Source organism: Hyperolius riggenbachi, chromosome 4 (assembly GCF_040937935.1).
Source record: "Hyperolius riggenbachi isolate aHypRig1 chromosome 4, aHypRig1.pri, whole genome shotgun sequence".
NCBI lineage: Eukaryota > Metazoa > Chordata > Amphibia > Anura > Hyperoliidae > Hyperolius > Hyperolius riggenbachi.
The window spans coordinates 413,982,232-413,999,947 of record NC_090649.1 but is presented as its reverse complement, the minus strand read 5'-3'; the positions used below and the strand labels follow the sequence as shown (position 1 = coordinate 413,999,947).

Here is a 17,716-nt window from a genome sequence, read left to right as displayed (position 1 = left end):
GTGGAATCTGTATGGAGCGGGGTGTTGAATTTTTTGATAGCGAAGTGTCTTTTAAGGGTGAGTTTCCGTATGTAAGTATTGAGGTCATTGAACAGTTCAAAAAGATCAGATTGATTTGTGGGGCAGTAGGAGAGTCCTTTTTCTAATAAACCTGACTCTTGTTTTGTGAGAATATGATGGGATAGGTTGAAAATACTTCTCTTAGTTTCTGTGGCAAGTGGGGGGGTACCAGTTGGGTGCAGAGCAGTTATCGTTTGTTTCTTTTTTCTTTTCCCTCTCCTTCCTCGTTTTCTGAGTCTGATAGTGGGCGTTTGTTCTTTTTCGAAGGTTGTAGATGGGAGCGTTTGGAGATGGGGCTGGGTAATTGGGTCGAGAGGATGTTCTGTGTTAGGGAGGCTGGTAACTCTAAAAAAAGAGGATGATAGGGTTTGGTTTTGTGGTTCGTCTGACTCTGTAAGTTGGGAGATTCTAGGTACAAAGAACTTGCTGATGGTGGTTTGTAGGGGCTTGTCAGAGGATGGACTGGAGGGTGAGGTGTGTGGGTCTGATCTAGTGGGGGAGTTGGGGTTGGAATTATACGTGCTAATTTGGGAGAGTCTTATGTCGCCGTCCGCGTTGTTGACCGCTAGGTCGGGGTGGGGGGAGGGACAGTCATCCTTTTTGGTCCCTGATGGATTGGGCTCCTGTAGAGTGAGGGTAGCTGGGGGGTTGGAGTTGGTGAAGTTGAAGTTGGCTAATTTGGAGTTTATCTGGGTTTTTTTCTGGTCAGCCACAGTATGTGGGCTGCTATTCTGTGAGTTCTTTTGTGTTGAAAGGGGGATTGGACGTGGTTTGGTGCGAATTGGGTGTTTGGTTTTAGGAGTGTTTTTAGAGTGGAGAGTTTTGGTGTTCGTGAAGCTAATGGGTGGTTGGACTTGTTTTGAAAGAGGAATGGTGTTGTTGAAGGTGAATTTGCTATTCGTGATGATTGGTGGTGGTGGTGGGGTGTCTGGTTTGGTAGGCAGGAGGGGAGGGGGTGGGTATGGTGGGTAAATGTGCCCATTGGGTCTGTTGAGGGGGAGGCTCATAAGTGGTGGTGGGGGGAAGGGTGGGTAGGTGCCTGGTGCTGAAGGCATGAGAGGTTGAGGTGTGGGTCGTGGTTTCCTCTCCCTTTCCCTGTGTTCTGCATAAGCGAGGCGATCGCGATTTAGTTTTTTGAGCTTTGTTTCAGTAGTATCTCGTTCAAATTTTTTTACTCTAGTGGTAAGATTGGATAATAGGGGGTGGTATTGGGGGTTGGTGGTGTGTTGGGCTAGAAGGTTTTTACATTCTGTAATTGTGGGCTGTAGTTCTACTACCAGGGACTTTCTCTTTTTAATGATTCTCTCCATAATGCCCTGTGTGCAACATTCTAGATACCTATAAAATTCTGTCGTAAAAACCGTATCTTTCGGAAATGCTGATAAAATTTTGATTCTAATGCCATCAGGAGAAATTTTTTCACTGATATATGTCTCCTGCATGGTGATATCTGCTAAGTTAAAAAACTCATCCTTAAGGACTGACTCTAGTTTTAGAAAGGTAGGTTTCAAGTCCACTTGTGGAGGAGTGTTAGTGGTAGGAGTACAGTTAGTGGACTCTGTAGTAGACTGTTGCGTCTTCTTAAATTGTGCCAGGAGTGTGTTCCTATGCGATATGTGGTCTTCGAAAGGATCCATGTAATATGTGCAGGAGGGCTGCGATCAGGTTAGGGTTGCCGCGTCGTCTAGCGAGGTGGCCAAGATAACTTGTAGGAGATATAAGCAGACAAACCGAGAGCCCAATATAGTGTAGTAGGTATTAGCCCGAATGGAAGAAATGAAAGGTAAGTATTATACTTACAAACAAGGGTTACCGCTGAGGCAACCACTGTATAGGCAGGTGGGGAGTATAAACCTGTCCCCACTCAGGATTAAGATGTCGCTCTCTGTGATAGAAGAAAAGGAGGGTACAACACCCTTCCACCAAGGGTGGTTCACTGGATGAATCAATGTACAGAGGCGCCAGTAGGATAAAAGATACTAAAAGGTTTAAAACATCTAGGTGGCGGTGGTGGACCGACCGACCCAAAACAGACACGATGCTGTCAATTAAAGTCAACGAAAATTTATTCACATACTCCAACAAACACTGCGACGCGTTTCACGGGCATAGAACCCGCTTCTTCAGGCATTAAACAATAGGAGTATCTCACTAAAAAATGACAGAGACATAAACCATATCAGGGAACTGTAAACAACATGTTGTACACTTGTAAATGCAGATTTAGATATGTATCAGGGGGAGAAGGTAATGAAAGGGGTAATTGAGTGCATCGTTAATTGTACTGTGTATGGGAGGTGAGAGGGGGAGTACTGTTAGTCAGAACATTGTGGGAAGAAATTACTGGGCAGGGGGAGACAGGAGGAGGCAACACAAATATATCACCAGGTATTATGATATGTGGTAGTGGGGAATGGGGAACAGAGAGGTGTATGATTATGAGCAATAGTACAGTATTCATAGACTAGATAAAACGTAAAAGGAGTAAATTGCTTACCAGCTCTAGGTCCTGATAGGGTTTGGCACCTCTGTGCTCAAAAACCCCGCTCTGGACCTTTAAATAGATCCGTGTCGGTGCAGGAACGATTGGGAAAGCGTGGCTGGAGGGCGTGGACCTGGATGGTAGCCAGGGTAGGGGGCCAATGAGGTGAGCGAGGGGGTGTGGACAAGGGAGCCAGTCCTGTGGAGCGTAATGGGGAAGGGGGCGTGTTTTCGCGGAGGCAGAGCGGTGTGACGATTGAGTCTCACCGCTTGCCTGAAGTACGCATGTGTGAGTGGCTGAATATGCCACGTGTACAGAAAGGCTCTGGGGAGTTGTGGGTATGGAGGGCGCCTGCGCATGAGGCAGGGACCGCCATATTTGTTGGGGGAACAGAGGGCAATGTAAGGGAGGGGAGGCCCGTGGATGAGGGAATGACTGATTGTCAAACCATGTCATTAGATAGGCAAGCGATGTTTAGAGCTTTGAGGGCACGCATTCAAACATAGAATCTTCCTGTATTTTCAAACGAACGTGGGTTTGTTTAACAGATTAGTAATAGTGATGAGACGCTGCCATCTAGTGGCCATTTTAGGTATATATCGTATTAAAGTTATAGAGAAGGTTTGCAAGGGATGAGCTGTTCCAGAAAGGAATTGAAAACGTATCTAATGCTGATAGTGATGTTTGTATGTGTCCTGGTGCTAGGATTGGTATAAATAAACAGATCATAACTTCCATCATGATTCGAGTTGCAATCATGAAAGGAGAAGGATCCAAAGGGGTAAACATTAAAACTATGCAAAGCTCCAAGGATAAATCCGTTGAGGGACTCCTCCCCGTTACTCCGCACCGCCCCAACATACATCTATATATATATATATACACACAGAAGAAGTGATCAAAATATATCGTATGGGGGTAATATACATTCAAGTGTATACGTATTGACACATTTTCGTATATTGTTGGTACATATGAATTCCTTTCATATGAGAATATTCCTATATAACACAATAATAGTAAGACATATATATACACACACATACACATATATATATATATATATATATATATATATATATATATATATATACATACATACACACATACATATACATACACATATACACATACATACACACACATACATACACATACACATATACACACACACATATATATACACACACACACATACACACTTATAAAAAGAGGTAAAGTGAGATAATAAAGAAGTAAAAAAACTTAAAAAATGATAACACAAACATGGATGCAATAGATAAAAATTCAACACATATAAACGTAAAAAATTACTAAAAGGAGAGCGCCAGATTAAAAAGAGAAATCAGTTGTACTTGAGGAGTGAACCTAATAAATTTTCTCCAGTACCTCGTTGAGGCCATCTGGAGTTAGTGTTTTCAGTAGTTGTATCCAGTACATTTCTCGTTTTTTGAGGGAGTCAAAGGAATTGGAGTGGTGGTATGGAATTGATTCGATAAAAGTGATACGGAAAAGTGCAGGGTCGCTATTGTGGTGTGTGGAGAAGTGGCGTGAAACGCTGTGTAGGGGGTATTTGTTTTTTATGTTCCTTTTATGTTGTCCCACTCTACTTCTGGCCAATTGGGTGGTTCTGCCCACATACTGTAGCTGACATGGACATGAAATGACATAAATGACGTATTTGGATCCGCAGTTTATTGTACTTTTGATGTTGAATGTTGTATTGGTGACTGTGGAGGAGAATGTGGATGTGTTGAGGACGAATTGGCATGCTAGACATCTCTGATGAAGGCATGGGGCACTTCCTGGGGTTGGGATGGTTTGGGGATTTATGTTATCTATAGGTGGCTGTCGCAGCCTGCTGGGAGCCAGAAGGCTGCGAAGGTTCGGGGCGCGTCTATATGTAATCTCTGGTTTTGTGGGTAAGGTGGGTCGTAGGTGGGGGTCCTGAAGAAGGATCTCCCATCTGTTGTTGAGAATGTTGCGGATGGACTGGTGTTGGTGGCTGTATGTGGTAATGAATCGGGGTGTGTTGTCTGTAATAGTCTCGGGATATCGTGTGGATGGTGTCGGGATTTTGGCTTTATGGTACGCATCCTGTAGGAGTTTTTTGGGGTATTTTCGGTCTGTGAATTTAGTTGTCAAAACTTTTGATTGTATGTTGTATTGTTGTATGTCTGTACAATTGCGGTGTATTCTCTTGTATTGACTGTAAGGGATGTTCTTAGTCCAAGGGCGGTGGTGGAAACTGTGGTAATGTATGTAATTGTTGGCGTCAACGGGTTTAAAAAAGGTTTTGGTTTTGATAAGGTGTTGGTCTGTGTATAGGACAAGGTCCAAAAATTCGATAGAAGTAGGGTCATGATGAGAAGTGAATTGCAGGCCTGCTGGGTTACTGTTGAGGTAATTTAGAAAGGAGGGAATAGTAGTGGGGGAGCCTTTCCATATAAAGATCAGATCATCTATGTATCTTTTGTAAAAGATAATATTGCTAGAGAAGGGGTTATCTGAATATAGTTTGATGTGTTCTAGGAGCCCCATGGCCAGGTTAGCATAAGAAGGGGAGAACGAGCTTCCCATGGAAACTCCGCTGACTTGGTGGTAGGTCGAATCTTGAAATGTGAAGAAATTGTTATTAAGGATGAATTCGGTGCATTGTACTAAGAAGGATTGTTGTAGAAATGGCATGGCTGTGTTGGATTTGAGGTAATGTTGTAAGGCTGTAAGGCCAAAGTGGTGTGGAATATTTGTATACAGGGAGGTGACATCGCAGGTGAGCCAGATGTAGTCGTCCTGCCATGGTGTGGAATGTAGAAATTGGATGAGGTGTTGTGAGTCTTTCAGGAAGGATGGTAAGGCCTGGACATGGGGTTGGAGGTGTGTATCAATGAATCGGGACAGATTGCTTGTTGCTGAATCAATACCTGAAATAATAGGTCTACCAGGTGGTTTGAGAATGCTCTTATGAATTTTGGGTAAATAATAGAAAAATGGAGTTTTTGGGTGATGGTTGATGATGAAATTCCTTTCGTTTTTGGTAATAATGTTATTAAGAAGTGCTTCATTGATGAAATTTTTAAGGGTTTTATTGATTTCGGGTGTGGGGTCTGTGTTCATTAGTTTATAATGTTTGGGGTTGTTTAATAGTCTCAGGGATTCCTCAAGGTAGTCGACTTTATCAAGGATGACTATCCCTCCCCCCTTGTCCGCTGGTTTAATAACAATGTTTGTGTTGCTTCGCAGGGTTTTGAGGGCCGATCTTTCTGACGATGTTAAGTTAGAGGTGGGGAGGGTGTCAGGGATGGTGAGTTCTTGTAGATCTTTTAACACCAGAGAATAAAAGGTGTCTATGAAGTTGCCCTTGGAGGCAGTGGGGTAGAATCGTGAACGGCCTTTGAGTTTTGTGTTGATGAATTTTTCGGTCTCTATTTCAGCTGTAGGAACGGAAACAATGGGGATTGAATCATTGCAGGTGAGGATAAGACTGGTGGAATCTGTATGGAGCGGGGTGTTGAATTTTTTGATAGCGAAGTGTCTTTTAAGGGTGAGTTTCCGTATGTAAGTATTGAGGTCATTGAACAGTTCAAAAAGATCAGATTGATTTGTGGGGCAGTAGGAGAGTCCTTTTTCTAATAAACCTGACTCTTGTTTTGTGAGAATATGATGGGATAGGTTGAAAATACTTCTCTTAGTTTCTGTGGCAAGTGGGGGGGTACCAGTTGGGTGCAGAGCAGTTATCGTTTGTTTCTTTTTTCTTTTCCCTCTCCTTCCTCGTTTTCTGAGTCTGATAGTGGGCGTTTGTTCTTTTTCGAAGGTTGTAGATGGGAGCGAAACGCGTCGCAGTGTTTGTTGGAGTATGTGAATAAATTTTCGTTGACTTTAATTGACAGCATCGTGTCTGTTTTGGGTCGGTCGGTCCACCACCGCCACCTAGATGTTTTAAACCTTTTAGTATCTTTTATCCTACTGGCGCCTCTGTACATTGATTCATCCAATTTCCTTAATACAACTGAGAAACGCAAGAAAATGGCCCGATTTCTCTTTGGTCCAACCCCCTTCTCTGAACCAGTATTCCTGCTCACTATAACAATGCCTATGGCACAGCATGTCTTAAGAAGCCATAAATAGCATGTGCATATTTTATTTTAGTAGCTGCAAATCCGTGCTACGCACTGCCTTTCCCAATGAAACATTCGAAGAACCTCACTTGCACTACACAAATGCAATGATGTTTACATTGCACAACGCTAAAGATCACAGATCACTGAGGGCTGCTAACCTCCTGCCTTAAAAGGCACATGCAGCTTCATAAACATGCCATAAGACAACTGTCATTTATTGATGGCCGCAGTACAACTGTTCCTGCTGATTTATGAGGCTGTATGCAGCTGCCACTAAGTGATTCCAAGAAGAATGAGAGAGGACCAGCAGGGTTAGGAGCTAAAGCAGCTGTTTCCAGCTACAGTCTCACTAATGTCCACCTACAGAACATGCCTCAAGTTAAAAAGACAAGGGCAACCTGCTACCCGCCAGGTACAGGGCCAATGCTAGTCCCAGCACAAGCTGAACGTCAACCAGCCCTTCAAAAGAAAGCTCATGTACACCTTTTTTCTGATTGTTTTAATTATGCCAATGCCACCCAGGTCTATGAGTTGGAGAAAATTTTGGGTACCTGGAATCTGAAACAAAAGGCACAGAGTCCGACTCCTAATAAATATAGCAAACGTCATCTTAATATAGCTTGAAATTCCTAAGCTTTGGCAACAATGAAATGCCTTTTATGTTACATACTATCAATCAACAAGCTTGTTATATGCCAATTAGAGGAGTCGGTGGAACCAGAAACTGAGAAGTCGACTCCACAGACCTGGTACCATCCCCTCTCTTCCCAACAAACACATTTATTATGACTTTGCAAAATGTCCAGTGAGAACATCCCATTGGGGCTACCAACCAGAATTAGTCAGGCTCCCTGCCGTCTCCCCTGGGAAAGGGACTACTAAACCTTCCTTTTACCACTGACTGAAAGGAAGGCATGAGTGTTCTGTATATCAAGCAGTGGGGGGGGGGGGGGGCGCGGGATGGCTTCAGTAAGGCCTTGTACTCACCGTGCTACATCCGATCAGGAAAATAATCGGGCACAAACTCAGACAGGAAGTGACTACAGTGTGACCCTCACTGATAAGATGTTATAGAACTATAAAACACTTTCCTAGCAGAAAACGGCTTCTGAGAGCAGGAAATAAAGGGTAATTTATTATCAGTGAGGGTCACACTGTAGTCACTTATCCTGTCTGAGTCAGGACTGAGTCAGCCACTTACATACCTGATATTTAACTCTTTCAGGCAGAGAAAGAAAAAACGGAACACAGCAGTTATTTGTGTGCTCAGCACTGTACATACACATCTCTCTCATCATGTTACATGTCACGTCGGGTATCCTTTAAGTGATGTGGGGGGCGGGGCAGTTTGGGAGTTAAGGTAGGGTTTCTAGAATGTGACAAAGGCAGGAAGGTGGGGATGTTTTGGGATGCTGAAGAAATGAAACCTCAAAACCCAAGCCAAAAGGCTCCAAGTTTCATGAATGTCAGAGACAGAGGGTTGTGAGACCCTGACAAGTTTGACAACTTGGAAATTAAATCATGTACAGTACCTACTCCATCTGGTTACAGCATCTGTGCTACTGCTCAAGCAGGGCCAGTACTCACAAATGTGCAGTATGGCTGTGATCTCATCCATGAAGAGGGTCCCAGGCAGCAGCGGATAGGTCAAGGAGTATTGGGGAAGCCTCTGGACTATCTACTGGAGTCTTTCCACTTCTTAGGTAAATATCATTTTTGAAGTTTTTTTTCCCTTACAGGTTAGATTTAATACAAACATTTGAATGGTTCTGGTTTTGCACTCCCGTTTCCGTTAGCTTTGCTACTATGTAAAGGAAACCAGAGACGTTACGAGTCCCGTAAATTCCTCCAATCACGGCCAGTCTGCGCAAGAGAAGTGCGTATCACTCCTGCAGCCGCTGGAGAGATATGGAGAGGGCCCACTTCTCTTGCACAGACTGACCGTGACTGGAGGAAGTTACGGGACCTGGTACCGGCGATAGAGAAGGCCGAGGATGGCGGCGTAGGAGCAATCTGTGCGTATGGGGCTGGAGGAAGCTCAGGGTGTGTATAAAACGTTTAGATTAAAGTGAACCAGAGATGAAGCACCCTCATGTATTTTCCATATATATCAGTGGGAACATTAGAGAAAACACATACCCTGCTCTCTGTTTTATTCTTCACTGCTCAGCCTGCTTGTTATCAGCCCTGATAAAATCCCCGACAGAGCAGTCATTCTGGCTTTGCTTAGGAATCACTATAGCGGAGTCTGTCTTCTCTGATGTCTTTTCAAGCCTATGCCTGCCCCTTCTGGCTCTGCTATAACGATTCCTGAGCAAAGCCATACTGAATGCTCAGTGGGGTATTTTATCAGGGCTGATAAGAAGCAGGCTGAGCAGTGAAGAATGGTAAAATACCTGAGGGTGCTTCATCTCTGGTTCACTTTAAAACGTCTCTGATACACTAACTTAGTCTTTAAAAATCTACTGAACATACATTAATCCCTGATCTTTCCAGGATGTTTAGGTTGCTTATCTCCATTTGGTTGATCTAAATTTATATTTTCCTCAGATGAAATTCAAATGATCGTGAAATATGCCAGGACATTCACCTGTTTCCATTGTCTTGCAAAACACTATGTTGGCAGAGCTGTGATGCGCGATGCACCTGAATCCCTCTAGCCCTGCTACACACGACTAAAGGGATGCAGATGCATTTAAATGTTTCATGGCGTCCGTTTTTTTTCCCATGCACACAAATCGGACATCAACCTATTAATTTCAATAGGCTGCGCAAATAGCAGTCTCTATATAGTGAGCTTTCAGCCACGCTTATGGAAATGTGTTTGCAGGGACATCAGACAGAGCATAGACTGCACTGTCTGCTGTTTCCATACATGTGCTGCAACTCACCACTGAATCACGCGCATGGTTGCCTGCATTTTGGGGCAATTGTGCCTGCGATACCATTCAGTAGAATGGGATCGCAAGCTCCTCCCCCCCAGAGTGACATGCAACACAGAGTTGCGCAGCTCTGTATTGCAATGAAAACGAGCCCTAAGTGGAAACAAGCCTCTTTCAGTTTAAAATAACTGCTCACTAAGTGAAAATACCAGTTTTTGCACTAAATACAGTACATAGTGCTCAACTGAAAGCAAGCAATACAGGTGTACCTCCGTGCTAACTTTATATGCACCACAGGCACCCACTGCCCCTCCGCTCGATCCCAGCACAGCATCACAGCAGATTTTTCACAGATAAGTAGCCAACCAGCATCTACTTGAACTCAAACACACAAAAACCACACACACAAGGTTACAGTATATTTGTCTTCCCATCATATGGACTTTAATCAAATATTAACTTTAATCATTGGCATTGTCTTTTTATCTACAAAGATGGTTTCATTTAGTTCATTAAACTTCAAGGTTATCCTTGGTTACACAGAAAGAGTGGCCTTCAAGAGTAAACAGTTACACAGTGTGCCCACTTGTAAGCCAGATAAGGATCCTCCAATAATACAACATTGCTTGTTCTTACACTTTTAGCATCCGCAAAGTATAGTACAAAATCCAAAAGGCAACACTGCCCTTGTGACCTAGGCTTATGGGCTTTTATCAGAGTTTCAGTTTGAAGAAGCTTTGGGAAAACATAAGGAGCCTAATAATGCAACTCCATTCTGCAACCGAGAGTCTGATGATGCCCGCAGTACTTGCCATAATCTGAACATTGGGGAATTTCTCCTGAGAAGGGGCCGGTTTGGTTGAATTAGTTTGATATACATTGGATGCATGTAGTGGTGTGACAAGCTCTTCACCAACCTTGAAACTCCACGCTCATATTAGGATTGAGCCAGAAGCCTGAAGAGTGTACACAAAATTTGGCCCAAAAAAAAAGCTTCCAGTGTGTATGAGTGAAAAACATTTGGCATCAGTTCCCGTCATTCAATCGTCACATTTTGACCCACATAGGAGGTACACAGAAGCGTAGCAGTTAGCCAATACTGGATGCTACATGTAGTGAAATGAGACAGGATCGAGCGTGGTGTTTGCATGGACAGGATAAGTCAGTACAGACGTTTAATCTGTTAGCATTTTCTAACAAAATATTTAGCTTGAAACTGCTGTGCACTCTAAACCCTTGCTGGCAAATCTCATTAGGCTGCCTAAGGCCTCTTGCACACTGCAAGCAAATCAGATTCAGATTTTTAATCTGTTTTTACATCCGATTCCGATTATTAATCTTAACTGCATGCTGCGTTTTTTGATCCGTTTTTCTGTTGAATGTATTCAAGGAAAATCGGAAACGGAATCGGAATCGGAAACGGAATCGGAAAACGGATTTGCAGTGTGCAGGGAGCCTAATGCTGGGAATACACGGGTCGATTCCAAGCTGATAATATGGTTAGATAGATCATTTCTGACATGTCAGATCACCACTCGATCGTTTTTGCCACTCGATTGATTATTGAAGTGAATTAAAAAAAGATACAAAAAATGAGCGGAACATAAGAGAATTAAGCCAGGCAAAACTATCAGGCGCAGGATCAAGCGCCAGAATCGACCCGTGTAATCGCAGCATAATGCAGAGAAACAAGCGGGCGGCAGGGAGCAGTTATAGTTACCTGTTCCAGATGGCTTATTCTCTTCCTCCACTTGTGGTTCTGAACTTCCGACATGTCCTCTGGGTCCAGATCATATGATATGATGGAGATCGAGGAAACCTCGTCAACATTACAGCACCACCCCGCGGTGGAAGAGGGGTGATAGAAGAGACACTTACACCACTAGGTGGCGCTGTCACGCTGATACGGTCTCCTGGATCCCGATCACATATCATGTGATCAGAACCAAGAAGACATGTCTGGATTACATCATCGCTGCTCTGGAGGAAGAAACAGCCAATCCAGCCATCCAGACAGGTAAATAGAGCTCCCTGTCTACTCTGCATACCCTGCCAGGCTAGGACGGCACACTTCCCCAGTGGCAGGAAAAATTTGGCCCTGCAGCCAAAGTTTTATTTTATTTGGCTGCTAAAAGGTTAAAAAGAGATGTACATTCATTTACAATACTTGAGCTGCAAACACTGCATTTAACGCCCATGGGAACTAGGCCTTATGCCTAATACATACGGTACGATTTTCCGTGCGATAGATGGATCCGATTGATGAAATCAGTCATGTCCGATATTGCTCCCGATAGTTTCCGAGCTCGATTTCTCATAGCGGTGAATGGAAAAAGATAAGAAAAACCAATGAAGAGAATGGAGCGCAGAATCGAGTGCGGAATCATGTGGGGGGAAAAAAAATCCCACTGAAAATCTTACCGTGTGTACACAGCATAAGACTGCGTTTTAGATTTTTGCCCCTAATGTGATTAAGTTTGACAATCCTGCTGCACTACAATGCTCACTTGCTCTTGATTAGACCCCTGCAAAAATGTATTGAGAGTCAATCCAAATAATGCTGTTGTACGAGTACCATGCTATACAATATGTTTAAAAAAGTGGGGGAGATCCCCTGCAGAACATGTGGCAAATAAAGTGTTAAAATGAGCATCATCCCTTCATTCGCATTGCCGCATGTTTGCCTGCTGCCTTACCACCATACCTCCACTAACTTCCAGGGATCCCAGCCCCTACCAGCCAGGCACAGCACCATACAGTAAGCGCAGTGTTCTCTCCAGGCTCTTTTAGCCGGTGCTACTCCTGACTAATTTTGGTGAGCACATAGGCGGTCATCAGCTCACCAGCTGAGTTGGCTGACCCCCGTTCCACCCCACCTGGCTACTTTTTCTTGCCACCCGGCTGGAAAAAAAAAATCTGGGGAGAACACTGAAGCGAGTGACACCGCAGCCACTGTTTGCAGGCCGAGAGCCACTACTACGACCAAGGACATCGTCCCAAGCCAGGTTTCTGGCTAAAGAGGAACACAAGCGAGACAGCTGGCAAACCCATAAGGGTTAATCCGGCAACTTCAACCAGGTGAGACCTTTCCACATTGGGCCCTGCGCTACTACCAACAGCAACCACAGTGTGCACTCTGTCCTTTCTATGTCTATGTAGCACTGTCATACAGGAAGCTTACACGTGTTTTTTTCATACCACCAGCACCTAAATGCTTAACAAGTAAAATTGAATGAAAATGCCTGATATTGCCCTGTTGGGGAAATAGATTTTTTTTTTACCAGATTTAATAAAAGCAATTGAATCGGCCATTATGGCAAACTTATGAAAAGCATCCCATTTTGAATTACATTCTACAACTGCTAAATTATAACAAGTTTTCCTGCAGCTCAGCAATTTGGCATTTGGAAAATAATCAAATTAATTAACTTCAAAGAAGTTTGCATTCCTTCACTAAATAAATCCCACATATACGTCATGGTGCAAATGCTGACCTAGGCTGTGGAGCTGCCTGCTATGCTTTGTTTCTTCAGCTGAGACACAAGTCTAGAAATGTAGGTCTAATTCACTTCATAAAAGTATAGGGGTAGACTTATACATGAGTCACGGGCAACACTGAGCACACTGAGTAATGTGTGCACTAATAGTGACCTTCCCATTTGCAGCAATTTACCCTGTGGTAAGTGACACTTTGAGGATAGGAAATGCCAAGAAAACAGAGGTCTGAAAGTCCTGGCCACAACAATTAACAATGCACTTGAAACAAAAAGAAAAAAAATTGCACAACAATTAACAAGTTAAGGGACAGGGGGAAATACTGGGTTGCATAAAAGGGAGTGAATAATTCAGGGCTGTGGAGTCGGTACAAAAATCCTCAGACTCCTCTAATTTGCATATTACAATCTTGTTGATTGAAAGAACGTAAAATAAAATGAATCTCTTAACTGCCAATGCTTAGGAATTTTAAAAGACAACTGAACTAAGAGGGATATGGAGGCTGCCATATTTATTCCCTTTTAAACAATACCAGTTACCTGGCTATCCTGCTGATCTAATACTTTTAGTCAGACTTAGGCCTCGCTCACATCATTCGCGCTTCCGTGCGCATTTGGAAGCACGTATGACGTGGTAACATGCAAAAACGGCACAAGTGTACTGCTGCATGCATTCTGCCCGCAAGCGCAGAGCTGATCCATTCATTGTCAATGGATGGGAACAGCAGTGCAGCGGGTAGCATCGCAGAAGGCGTGCGATCGTACACGTTGCAAATGCGTTCTGATCGCACAGCTATCTGCACTGCATAGATGTGAACAAGGCTTACAACTAGTCCTTGGTAAAAGTACTTGTAGAAGGTACAGACAGGAATAAAGAACATGCTTGACCCGCAGTTCTGACTCCCAGCTGCTAGCCACAAACTCCTTTCTGCTGCAATTCTATGCAGCCATATGACAACATCTGTAGCACCATATGCAAAAAAGACATGTGCCTGAACAAAGCCTAAGCCATGGTCAAATGTGACTCCATTGGGGGGGGAGGGGGAGTTATTGTCGCTTTTCCAATGCCCGCGCGCTGGGCGCTATAAGTCTATACTAAGGATGTCTGGCACTCACAATTGGATTGCTTCAGCTGAATAAGGGGGTTGACGCCCCTTGTAAAACACTAAAAGAAGGGTAGGCGGCACATCCCAAGAACTTATTTTACTGTAACTTGCAATATTAAAAAGCCAACCTTTTTCGGAGCCATGCAAGGCACCTTTATCAAGGCATAAATTGCTCTAGGAAACCACTTGTCCGCCGCTCAAAGGTGGATAGACCTCAAACAGATAGTTCACAGAGGATCTCTAACTCCCTCTAACAGTGAAGTGTCTCCAGCGAGCGACTGCAGCAGGAAGTTGCCGATCGGTGCACAGAAGCATCTGACAGGTGGTAAATTCACAGTTTTAAGCCTTCTGTAATAAAGGGGCCTAAAAGAGATGAAGAGGCTACAATTTTGGGAGAAGATGGCAAACTAGTTGGTTTGGCCACTTGATGATCTCAGTGCAAGACCAGAAGGACAAACAAATGGGCAATGTTTAGTGAAGGTTAGTGAGAGTCTCCATAAAGGCCTGTACACACGCCTGATTGTTGTCACCCCACTGGCATTAGGAAACTTCGCTGGTCTGAGGCCATACAGACACAGAGTCAGCTGATGATGCGGCCTGTTGCTATGCGGGGAGGAGGGGGGGGGGGGACGCCATTGGAGCAGAGCAGACATGAAGTAACATGGCAGGCAGGGCTAATGGTGAGAAGAAGTTATTGACCATAAATTGATCTCCCCGGCGGATCGCTTGCTGGATGGCGGTCAGGCGCCACCGTACACACGGCAGATTATCTGCGGAGGCGGCTGTTATCAGCCACCTCAGCATATTTTAATCCAGTGTGTGTACAGGGCTTGAGGCTTCTTTCACACAGGAGCCTGAAGACTGGGAATTCACCAACTGTCTGCTACTCCCATGCACTGTTTGGGCGATTGCAAGTATGTGGCACGGGCAGAGCAGAAGGGACACCGCAGAGAGTCACATCCACTGATGGGCTTCTGAGTAGCTACCCACTAGTAACTACTTGGAAGCGAAACCAGGAATTAGCAAACCTGGTAAGACTATTTTTAGTAACACTCCAGGACAGGTACACTTCGAGACCTGGCTCCTCCCAGGAAACAGGAAACATCCATGAGCCTCTCTATATCTTTAATGTAACCGCAGGAGTCCGGCAGTATGTATCCAAGAAACGAAGACAAAACAGGTCTAACCGCCTCATCTCCTGCCAATAGTATACTTATATATGAATTTCTATACGTTCAGTTATATTATACATTGTTTTTGAACAGAGAAATAAAAGTCGAGGGTGGGTTACCCCCACCTGTCCTGGAGTGTTACTAAAAATAGTCTTACCAGGTTTGCTAATTCCTGGTTTTTCCATAACACTCCAGGACAGGTACACTTCGAGATGATAACAAAGAAATTAACATCACAAACCTTAGGGTGGGCTGACTGCTTGTAGGACTTTCCTTCCGAAATCCTGATCTGAAGCAGATAAGCGATCCAGCCTGTAATGGCGTGCGAAGGTCCCCAGGTTTTTCCAGGTAGCCGCCTTGCAGATCTCCAGAGGCGAAGCTCCAGCCCTGTAAGCCCAGGTAGTAGCCGTTGCTCTGGTTGAATGTGCCCGGAGACTGTCTGGAGGTTGTTGATCCATGACTTTATAAGCTTCCAGTATGCACAGTTTTATCCAATTGGCTAACGTCTTCTTTGAGGCTTTCTGGCCCACCAGTTTTCCCGTAAAATTAACAAAAAGAGCCTCTGATTTCCTTAATGATCTGATTCTGTCAAGATATGCTAGGACAGTTTTCCTCACGTCCAGCGATTGCCACTCCCATTCCTTCTCATTGGAAGGGTTAGGGAAAAATGAAGGAAGTACTATTTCTTGCTTTCTGCAAAACATGTCACCTACTTTAGGTAAGAACTCCGCACTCGTCCTCAAAATAATTCTATCTTCATATATCATGCAATATGGCTCTTTACAGGATAGAGCCTCCAGCTCGCTGATTCTCCTTGCCGTGGTGATTGAAACTAAAAAACCGCTTTTAGCGTTAATAACTTAACGTCCATAGAGTCTATGGAATTGAAGGGAGGCCGTGTCAGAGCTTTCAACACAACCGAAAGATCCCATTTGGGAAAAGGTTTAACCCTAATTGGTCTGTTTCTCTCTATCGATTTCACAAACCTAACCACTAAAGGATGAATGGCAAGCTTTTTATCTAAAAAAAACAGAAAGTGCCGAAATTTGAACCTTGATAGTGCTCAAGGCTAGACCCTTGTCTATACCGGCTTGTAAAAACTCAAGAATAGTCGCAATCTCTGTAGACTTATACTGAGATTGCTGTTTCCATAAATTAAACGTCTTCCAGTACTTCAGATAGATAGCTCTGGTATTTTTCTTTCTACTCTTAATTAGTGTTTCAAAAACTTTATCAGACAGCCCCTGTCTCTTGAGTATCAGTTCTTCAGTAACCAGGCCGACATCTTCCATTTCTCCAGGCCCTGAATTCTCTTCCCTTGCAATGTTATCATTTGATTGTCCACTGATAGACGAAGTGGTCCTTCTATCCTCATCTTGAGTAATAGTGGATACCATGATCTTTTGGGCCAGTCGGGTGCTATCAGTATCATGGTTGTTTTGGACTCTGCCAGTTTCCTCAGCACAAGGGACAGAAGATTCAATGGTGGGAAAGCGTAAACCAGACCGCTCGTCCACGGTTGAGCTAATGCATCTACTGCCGCTGGCTTGTCCCTGATATTTACGGAGAAAAAATTGCGGCACTTGGAGTTCTCCCTGTTGGCAAAAAGATCTACTACTGGATTTCCCCATCGCTTCGCCAACTCTCGAAACCCCTGCTGACTCAATGTCCACTCCGTATTGGAAGTCTGCGTACGGCTCAACAAATCTGCTCGAGTATTCAGTGCTCCTTTCAAATGTACTGCCGTTAACGACCCCAAGTTCTGTTCTGCTAGATCCAGTATCTCCAGTGCTAACTGTAATAGTTTCCTTGACCTTGTGCCTCCTTGTCGGTTGACATAAGCCACCACTGTCGAACTGTCCGTTCTCAGCTGAACATGGTGTCCTCTGATAATGTGTATCGAACCTATTATGGCCAGTTTCACTGCTAATAGCTCCCTGAAGTTTGAGGACTGAGTTTTTATATGCTTCGGCCAAAGGCCCTGCATCTCGAATTCTTGAACATGAGCGCCCCATCCTGCGCCACTTGCATCCGTTGTGAGAACCACCACCACCGGATATTGCCACAGTCTGCCTTGTGTAAGATGCGCTGGTGTAATCCACCACTGCAGGTCGTGTTTCACTATGCCTGTGATCAAAAGCACTTGTTCCAGGGACACCACCGTCTTGGCCCAATTTTTCAGAATCCATGATTGCAATTTCCTTGTGTGTTTCAAAGCCCATTGAATTGCTGGAGCCGTTGAGGTTAAAAGCCCCAATAATGTCATCGCTTCCCTGACTGTTATCGAGCTCTTTCCCAGGAAACCCCTTACTTCCTGAACCACCTTGTCCACTTTTGTCTGCGGAAGATAGATCTTTTGTGCTCTGGAGTCCAACAAAACTCCTAAGAATTGGATCATC

At 44.1% G+C, this 17,716-nt stretch overlaps 1 protein-coding gene across 5 annotated transcripts in view; it reads right to left on the bottom strand.

Annotated features, from left to right (window-relative positions):
- USP34 (ubiquitin specific peptidase 34) overlaps nt 1-17,716 on the bottom strand; it is a 240,088-nt gene that overhangs the window by 184,040 nt on the left and 38,332 nt on the right. Inside the window, exon 1 of one of the 5 annotated variants that reach the window (XM_068232386.1) lies at nt 9,254-9,448. The exons of the other annotated variants lie outside the window; for them this stretch is intronic. Within the exon in view, the coding sequence (XP_068088487.1) occupies nt 9,254-9,263 (10 nt within the window). The 5' untranslated portion in view covers nt 9,264-9,448. Of the gene's footprint in view, nt 1-9,253; nt 9,449-17,716 lie in introns of those variants that run through there. 5 annotated transcript variants of the gene reach the window in all.